Source organism: Liolophura sinensis, chromosome 7 (genome assembly GCF_032854445.1).
Source record: "Liolophura sinensis isolate JHLJ2023 chromosome 7, CUHK_Ljap_v2, whole genome shotgun sequence".
In the NCBI taxonomy this organism is placed as follows: Eukaryota; Metazoa; Mollusca; class Polyplacophora; order Chitonida; family Chitonidae; genus Liolophura; species Liolophura sinensis.
Window position 1 is genome coordinate 57,747,154 of NC_088301.1, and position 9,917 is coordinate 57,757,070.

The window sequence follows — 9,917 nt, forward strand, 5'->3', positions numbered from 1 at the left end:
CATTTATTATGTGCATGAAAATATCTGCTTACTCTGTGACAAAAGAGAACTTTATTCAAATCTATATATAAATAAAAAATAAAAAATACAAATTTTTTTAGGCACGTACGTGTTACTAAACTTTGGTTTAGTAAAGAACTGTCTGTGATATATTTTATTGAATACTATTGAGGGAAATAAACTGTTGGAACAATTAATCTGAGTTTAAATACAGCAATAACTATATACATGTATTGTTAGGTACCGTAAAGGGTCCGATAGTCTAGACGCAGTGCGCTGGTATTTTCCATCTCTGGTACATTGATTTCTACATAGTGTTAAAATACCATTGTTCAATATGCTCTATGCGGATTAAAAAAAAAACTTATAAGGGCCGTGGGTAATTATATTTAGCCTTTGAACCAATCTATAAATACTCACAACAATATACAGAAAATGTTTCACAATGCCATATAGAAATACAATGTATAAATATGTGTATAGATGGGGTATATGTTCAACATAGGCCTTATGAAATTTTTGCCGCCACTATAATCGCACTGTTGTTACTGTACGAATTGTAGTACAGAATGGCATTAACAATGGATGAAAAATCTACTTTGTGTAAATGACTAACTTCGACATGATTTTACACCACCTTAAGCGGGACTCTTATAGCTACATCCATGAAATAGTCGGTGATTTACCAGATGCATGCTAGGGCAGTGCATGTGAGGTACTTTGATTATGTTCAAAATATTTTATTTAAGTGTTTATTTATTTGATTGGTGTTTTCACCGTACTCACTTCATTTCACTTACATACTACGGCGGTCAGCATTATGGTAGGAGGAGCCCGCGGGAAACCCATGACCACCCCCTGCAGACCTTCCCATCTTAAGGTGGACTTGAACACACAGCGACCGCATTGGTGGGAGGCCCATGGGTTCTTGCGCAGGAGTACATGTATATGATGGTACCACAACATACACGTTTGAACGCCTGACATCTGTTCAGATATTTTAGTATGACCCCTAACAGTGTATTAGCACGAGGCCGATTTACCTTGACCTGCAGGTGCTTGCTCTCTCTACGCGAGAAAATATATATCAGAGGGTTTCGACCAAAACGTGAAACGAAAGGCATAAAAATGCAAAAATCTTAACACAGTTGTATTTTGCCGCTTGCTAAATTATCGTGTGCAGTGTTTGTGCGAGTAGAATGAATATGTGCAGAAGATAATGGTAAGTGGCTGTAATTTATTCTTCCGCGCATCCTATACAAGATGGCGGCATAGAAGGCGTGTTGTGTGGAAGCAATCTTTGTTATTTGTATCAGTATTCAGATTCATTTCCAATGAAAATGAAACGACAGGACCGTGAAACTCCACCTAGGAATAAGCGACAGAGAGCTGGATATGGCATGCATGAAAGGGATGCCCCAAGAGAGCGCATGTCACCTGATTTTGACCGAAGAGATTCGAGAGGATCGGGACGTATGGGACCGGGCGGGCGCGATGGTCCCCCGCCATACTTGCCCGATCGAGATTTTGACTTTCCACCAGGACCCAGAAAATCGTTTAGAGATGACAGAATGATGGGTGACTTTGGCGGTGGCACGGGACACATGTCAAGAATGGACCAAAGAACGTTTGAGTATAGGTCTTTGTGTATCACGAACATAAGCAGTAAAATTCCTGGACCTGCCTTGAAGGAATCCCTTACAAGAGAATTTAAGAAATTTGGAGAATTTAATGTTAAGATTACTTTTAACGGTGATCATAGGATTGCCTATGTGAACTTCAGATATCCACAAGACGCTAAGGCAGCTCGGCACGCCAAAGCAAAGCTGACCTTATTTGAGAGGCCAGTGCGTGTTGAACCTGTCCACAATAAAAGGCGCAGTGTTAGTCCTCCAGGACCAGAATTTGGTAGAGCAGATGGCCCGCCACCACCCTTTCCTTCTGGAAGGGGTGGCTCCCCTTCGCATTCAATGGGCAGTGGTAGACGAACTGGTAGACATCCAAGTATTGATGGGAGGGACTTTCCTCCTAGGGATCGTGATTTCCAACCCTTCGAAAACCGTCGGGCTCCCAATGAGAAATTCCCCCATCATCTTCAACATGTGAATCCTGAAGATGACGACAAAGCCACTCGAACCTTGTTTGTGGGTAACCTTGATTACAACATCTCTGAAAATGACTTGCGTCATATTTTCGAAAGATATGGAATGGTTGAGGACATAGATATTAAAAGACCTGCTAAGGGACAGGGAAATGCATATGCATTTATTAAATTTTTCAACCTTGATTTTGCTCACAAAGCTAAAGTTGACATGTCTGGAAAACACATTGGCAGGTTTCAGTGTAAAATTGGATATGGCAAAGCGAATCCTACCACTTGTTTATGGGTAGGTGGCCTGGGACCATGGATTACACATGAAACATTGGAGCGAGAATTTGATAGATTTGGTGTTATTCACAGAATCGAGTGGCCACATGGAAAGAATTATGCCTATGTGCTTTATGACAGTATTGATGCTGCTCAAGCAGCCTGTCAGGATATGAGAGGTTTTCCTCTAGGTGGTGCTGACCGTCGGTTGCGTGTCGACTTTGCTGATATCACCCACATCACGCAGCAGTCACCTGTGCGTAGAGACGATGGTAATTTCAATCGCCCTGACCAGAATTTTGGAGGTAGGAACTTTCAAGGTGGTATGGGTTGGGGTGGGGGGCCTGGTTTTCCTGATGGTTTTGGGGACGATCGACAAAGATCACGTGGCGACTGGAGTCAATCAGATAGAGACCCAATGAATGCCTTTCGAAATCCTGATAATCCTCGTGGATTTGAGGGTATGCCTCGTCGAGGCCGTTATGATGATGGTGATCAGCCCGGTGACATGGGAGACAGACGACAGAAGCGGCCAAGAACTCCTGATGAGCAATTTGACAGACATTTCAGGCGAAGTCCGGAGAAGAGAAGTGAATTTTCAGGAAGGCTGCCTGATTTCAATGATAGAGACCTAAGTCCAGATTCAAAGCGTGGATCTCGGTTTATTCATGACCGTGATGGAAATTCAAGTTTTGACAAAACTATGAGAGACGGTGGCCGCGATGGGAGAGCTCAGATGGGTAGTAAGGAACTTAGTGTTGTTGATGGAGTTGATACGGTTGTTGATTTTGCTAAATGCCTGCCTGTAGCATGGAACGGTGCACTAATCCTGAAGAGCAATGCATTCCCAGCTAGAATGCATGTTGTCAGTGGTGATGTGACAATTGTGGACACTTTGATGCGAGACCCCACAACAACAGAAACGCCTGTGTTGCGCATAACCCAAAGGCTGCGATTAGACCAGCCTAAGTTAGAGGAGGTGGGTCGCCGTGTGCAGACTGTAGGGCCCACGGGTCACTGTATTCTTCTTGCACTCCCTAGCACACTGCAAAACTATGAGGACCCTTCTGGGGCCATACAGCAAAGGCCTCTACGGAACCTCATTTCCTATTTAAAACAGAAGGAGGCAGCAGGTGTCATATCACTGCCCCCAAATCCCTCCAAGGACAAGGATAATGTGGGAATATTGTATGCTTTTCCACAGTGTCAGTTTGGTCATGACTTCCTGTTAAAACGAGCCCCAAAGCTGCCCAGTTCTCCATCCCCACGAGATGAACATTTAGTTGTCGTAGTGGTTAAGGGAGCTGCTTAGACTTAATTATCCCTGAATTTTTACCATGAAGTAGGCTGGGTGATGCAACGGTCTTTACATCTGTCTCAGTTTCCAACAACAATCCAAAGTTTGCATGTAGTTTTCATACACAGTGCAAGTGTATGATGCCATATGTGTGTCGGAGTGATGTGTTGTTGACAGTTTCGCCATGCCAGAGCACGGTAATTTAAAGTAAAGAATCTACTTTTGTATAAAGTGCTGTCAAATTTTGTAGATGGAATATAGTGTTACTGTAAAGGTAATCTGAACCATTTTGTTGTTTTAGCAATGTAAAAATTTTCATATTTTTATTTAGTTTGTCTTCACAGCTCCTTTGGGTTACAGAATGCTCTGATGTTTTGCAGCTAACATTATACAATTGAGATGCCAATAAAATGCTACAGCATTTGAATTTAATGACCATACCACTTTCAAAAATGTAGTTCTTATTTACATTCAGATACGTAGTTGTTTACAGGCAAGAAATGATATTTTCAGTGTTCCTGATTTTTGATTTTGCCAGTTTGATGAACAACTAGTACTAGTTAGTTTGATGGTTATAACCAGTTTTCAAAGCCATTTTCACTTGATACAGTATATTACACAACAAACAACTCAGCTTCTTTGAGGTACCCTGTTCCTGCCTGATCATGTGCTGATCAGGTAAAGGGTAAATTGCTATGCAGCTGGCTGTAATTTCTTTATTTTGTTAACAATGGTACACATGTTCACGTTGTTTTGAAGAAGTTTATTTCAGGAACTACTGTGCCATGATGTTTCTTATTCAGGACACTTCCCTCGTCTGACAGAGTGACCGGTAAGATTACACTTATAAGATGAATCTTGAACTGTACTATAAATTATACATGTACCACATTAAAATGCACCAACATTATGGGGGTAGGGTGACAGCAAGTCTAACTGTTATTTGCCGAGAGTCTCCTAGGCTGAGTGGTTAGCATTCTATCACTGCAAAATGACTTGCGAGCCTCTCACCCCTCATGGTTATTTTGAGTTCAGGTTCAACCTGCAGATGGTTGTGAGTTTCACTAAGCTCTGTGTGGCATCCTTCCCACATAATATTGGCTGTCATCGTACATGCATGGGTGAAATATTCATGAGTATGGCATATAACACCAGTTAAATAACTCTCTAATGCAAACATTGCATCATGAAATCAATTTTGAATATATGCACTCAGACACTGTTAGCCCCTGATTTCCTCAGACCATAATGCTGGCTGCTGCAATATAAGCAAAATATTCTTGAGTGTGGCGTAAACACTAATCAAAGAAATAATGAAATAAAATCTGAGCCACACTTTGATTTATCTGATTCCATGAAATACATGAACATGTAATCAATGATGCTACCATCCACATAGTTCCGTTCTTACATTTGCAGGCCACAAGACATCTTGGCATAGCCTTACAGTTCCAGCACTGACCTGATTTACTGCACATCAGCTTGACCACCCAACGGTCAGTCCCAGAACAATGCAGATTGTGGAGTGATGTGTAGGAAGAGATGAAAGTGAATAATGGCCTAACAAAATGCCATTTTCCCATTGCTCAGATTAGGCTAGTCATCAACTTTAAAGACGATTCATTGTTGTCATTTTGGTGATCCTCATGATGACATAGGACTGAAGAAATGGTTATCCACAGGTGGCATGTAAGACTATAAACTATTGGATGTTCAGCTGAATCTTACTGAAAACTACTGTGACAACAAGACTTCAGTCTCTCATAAGTGTCGTCTGATTCATCTCTAGTCTTAGTTGTGCTACAAGTGCCATCTAGACCATGTGTCCCATGAAGTGAAATGGCCAGCACAGAATTAACCGGCAGCTTTTAGGAATGTGAATATTTTGGCTTCCTTCAAGACTAAAAAGGCATCTCTTAAGAGGTGAAAGATGCGATTTCTTGACCAAACCAGTATCAGAAGAGCGAAGGCCTGCCAGCAGATACCCTTCTCACGTCGGTTTGGATATTTTAATCCACAGGTTGCAGTGTGTTTCCTAGCTGAGAATACTCTCCTGTACAACTGTTAACAGTGGAAAACAGGAAGTGTGTTTATCAGGATGACTAGCCCTAGCCCTAGCCCTAGCCCATTGTTGTGGCATCGAGGCTTGGTGCTTTGAAGTTCAGTTGAGAATCTTAATCTAAATTCAGTGTGATGACTTCTTGTGCCATCCTTGTGTTCGGTGTAGGTGTGAGGAGGTTGTGATGATTCACTCCCTAGCACATTGGGGCATGCAGCAAGATTCTGTGTAATATGCCAGGTGTGTCATCAGGTTAATTATACACCTGTGATTAGTTTCGAGCCTTAGCCACTAACTCACCTGTTGGCAGAATTGACTGTCAAAGTTCTGATGTTTCTAAGGAAGTGGCACAGAATCACACGAACAAAGATTGAGGTTTGGTAAATTTTCTTGTGATGTTCTGTGATCTGCACCCTAGGTGTGTGCTGTGCTAAGAATGAAAGTGTTTGCAAAGCCTGATTCAGCTGCAAAATGTCAGCTGTGCAAGTGATTTTGAAAGGTGAAAACTACTTTACCATGCAGTTCAAGATAATCAGTGTGATTTTGCCTATTAAAATGATCCCTAATGTAGAAAAAATGACAAAAGTAGAAATTGTCAATTAGTATTTTAATTTTATTGTATATACATGTAGTAACAGTTAAAAATTGAAGAGCAGCACATGGTCATCTCCGCAGTTATGATTATATGGATGTCATCTTTTCATGTCACCCTCAGATATTCTGTGAAATAATGTTATGCACTCTAATGAGTAAGAGCCAATCAAAGTTAAATTTGCTGAACGTTTATAAATTGTTTCACTGACTACAGTATGTAAATGTCTCTTTATTCTGGATCTATTTTGGCTAGGTAGGCTAAAAATTTACATGGTCTCCACTACCCGTAAAGCTACTCCTAACTAGAGAGAGAAATTATTCTTAAGTTTGTCTGTTTTGACAGAAGATTTGAAATGTAGTTTCCATGCTGAACAATTCATTGGCTCTTACTTATAAACATGTATTCAGCTGTTCAAAAGTAACCAACCAAGATGTCTTAAAACAAGGTGTTTTAAGACATTATTAGTTTTATGAAACAGTTACATGTACTGCACATGTAACTTCAGAAACATTAACTCCACCATATTTAACGTCAATCTTCCTGTTAAGAATATCTCTCTTTAAATGACCTTAAGGAAAAGGGCTTTCATATTATATATATGATGTTCTTTTCCTGTAGATCTCAGTTTATGTGGTGGTTAGATCTAAGAAATTAAAGGGGTTGGACAACTTTCAACATTTATAAACAGAATAATCTTCAACTGATTGTTAAGGAATATAAATCGTCTAAGAAACAGAAGATCAAACTGCAAAAACATAGCACATTCAAATAAGGCTTAAAAACCTTAGTGCACTTGATGGAAATTGTAGTCGAAGTAGTTTGTGGAAGTGTTCTAAGAAACAAAACATAGATTGGGAAAAATAGTACGTTCAAATAATGCTTGAAAAACGCTTGTGCAAATGTTTGAAATTTGGAACCAAAATATTTGGTTAAAAGTGTGAGATTCCCTATTTATTTGTAACTTTTTTTTTGTTCTTATACTTTTTGGGCTAATCTTTGACACATATTTACAAATATCAGTAATAATTTCTTTAAAAGCTAGTTGATTTTTTCTGTTTGTCACATTATGCCCAACAAATTTTTTTTAAAGGATGGCCTTACATGTAGCTCTTTCATAACTTTGCTCACAGATATTTTCTCTATACAGAATTTTAAATTTGGCCTATTTGGCTCAAGGTTTCCACAGTAATATGTCAAACTAAGGTATAGCCCCTTCTGACCTTCTGACCAGGTAGGCAGCTATGGTTCATCGCACATACCTACCAGAACTTTGACTGACCTGTGTCCGCTGACTGTTCACACAACCGTTACACCTGTACGCCAGCTCTACCATACAAGATGAACTTAGAGAACTGTGGGTAAAAATTGATGCTTTACTTTCGCATAAAACATCAAGGGGCTATGTGACTTAAAATGTTTATTTTAAATATTTTAATATTTTCTGTTTTGTTTTTTTTTTACCTGCATTGAAAACTTTTTATACTATTACCAAAGAATCTTTGGTTTGTCACTTGGAAAGTTTTAAAGATAGACAGCTGAAACTATTCACGACCATGTTACACATATTGTCTGTTGATGATGTACGAACCCAGACTTTCGTTACTTGTATGGCTGTAAGGCATGTAACAGGTCCTATTGGTACATTCAGATTTGACAGTTTCCAGTGAGGTTTCGGCTTTTCTCGACCTTTTTGTTGCTGGACACGCTGCAGTTTTATGTCAGAGGCCAGGTCAGTGTGTTGGGTATAGTGGTACTTGCATGTAGAATGGTCCAGTTCCACTGACCATTAAGCTGACCACCAACCATCTGATAAGTTGGGGGATTTTAAATCCGGGGTACACCAATCAGTGAAATACGATGATCTAGTGTATTTATGTGTACAAATGAACATTTCCGTAACTATTTCGCATGCCAAGTGCCTATTTTATTTCAGATGTGGAGAAATTCTTATTTAAGGAAGCTCAAGTAAAGAGCCTCTATTTATTACATTAGAATAAATGGCATACATGTTTGTTAGGTGCTTGGTCATTGCCTGACAAATTACAATTCTCAGTGGCATGTGAAATGGTTAAAGAAATGTGAATTGTATAAGACATCAAGAAAACAAAAATCCAGTCATCCGTATTCACTACCTTAAGCACGGACTTACAGAATTATGAAACAGGAATGGAGGTTCAACTATTTGCCACTATCTCTGAAATCTTAGTATGTTCAGAAAATTAGCGACGTTGAAGAGTTGGATTTTTGTTAAATTGAATCTGTTATGCAAATATTTAATATGTTTGCCACAATAACTGATAAATTCTGTGCATAAATTTACTACGTTGGCTGAATATGTATATAACAATTATTGCATTAATATTGAATGTTTATAATATGCTATTCTAGTATGTCGTGTAGAGTAGCTTCAGTTTTATTATAAAATGTAAACTTATATATTTACATGTATTTCGTACCTGTATCCTGACAGTTTTTATGTGTTACTAATGGTTATATGCATGTTGCCGTGTTCTGAGCAGATAGGAGTGCCCCATTTGTTTGGGATCCTGTGTGACATGGTAACAACACCATCGTGAATTGTTCGCCTATACTGTACTCTTCTCCAGTAAATAAACTCGTGTATTTGCCAAGTGTCAAACAGAATGTGAATTGTTTGCCTAAGTGAACCGCAGTGTGAGTGTATATAGTGTTCAGAAAAGGAGTGAGCGACCAGCCATTGATTCTCGCCGGCACTGGTCCATTCAATCAGCCGTCTTCATGGTGATGTGATGCCTTTTTATTTTAGGCTCTATTCAAGCCTATGGCTTCATTGTTTTGAGCTGCTATGTGCAAACAAATGAAACCTGTGGGAAAAGGTGTTGAGTGCTCTTCCAGAAGTTACACCTGAGACCAGTTTTGCGCATGATTTTTAAATGTGTGCAGGCATTGAGGAAAGCAATGTTATATTGAAGAAAAGTGTCAAATTCTTAAAAAGTCATAACTTGAAAAGCATCATATGATTGGATGTGACGTGCTGTGTGTGAGAACTAAGTTGTTTATACTATATCTGAGCACAGTTTAGCTGAAATCTTCTTGACAGGCTTGTCAAATGTGGATAAGCTGATCTATTATCCACCCCGTGTGTGGATGAATTGTGTTTTTGTGATCACCCCTGATGACCAGCAACCAGCTCAACTCTGTTTCAACAACCATTAAATTGGGTGGTCTCCAGGCAAGATTGTGCGACAGAAACCTGTGTTATTTTTCTTTGTTGTGTGTACTTGTGATCCCTGTGTCAATTTACTGTGTGCCATGTATTCGTTTCATTATTATTTTCTGTGATTCCTGTGTTCCCACTGATATTCATGAAACTTTGGTACGCTTCAGACCATATCGAGCACCAAAGAGTTACATGAAGCAATTGGGATCGTCGTTAGCAACAATATTCAAGGCTTTCTTCGAGTGGAGGTGAATTGCAGTGTCGAGTTGAGAGCCAGCGAACAAGGTGTAGGAGGTGAAAAAGAGGTTTCAGATATCATTTTGGAGAAACAAGACCCCATGGATTGCGTGGCTTGGGTGCCTGTGCATGTGTTCATGCAGGGGATGAGGGTCATCGGAT

At 39.7% G+C, this 9,917-nt stretch overlaps 1 protein-coding gene across 1 annotated transcript; it reads left to right on the forward strand.

Moving 5' to 3' along the window:
* The first annotated feature begins 1,270 nt into the window (after positions 1-1,270).
* Positions 1,271-9,605, forward strand: LOC135470413 (RNA-binding protein spenito-like). The gene is made up of 2 exons (XM_064749340.1): positions 1,271-4,497; positions 5,085-9,605. The coding sequence occupies exon 1, from the start codon at positions 1,335-1,337 to the stop codon at positions 3,678-3,680; it is 2,346 nt and encodes a 781-aa protein (XP_064605410.1). The 5' UTR covers positions 1,271-1,334; the 3' UTR covers positions 3,681-4,497; positions 5,085-9,605.
* Positions 9,606-9,917: the final 312 nt, after the last annotated feature.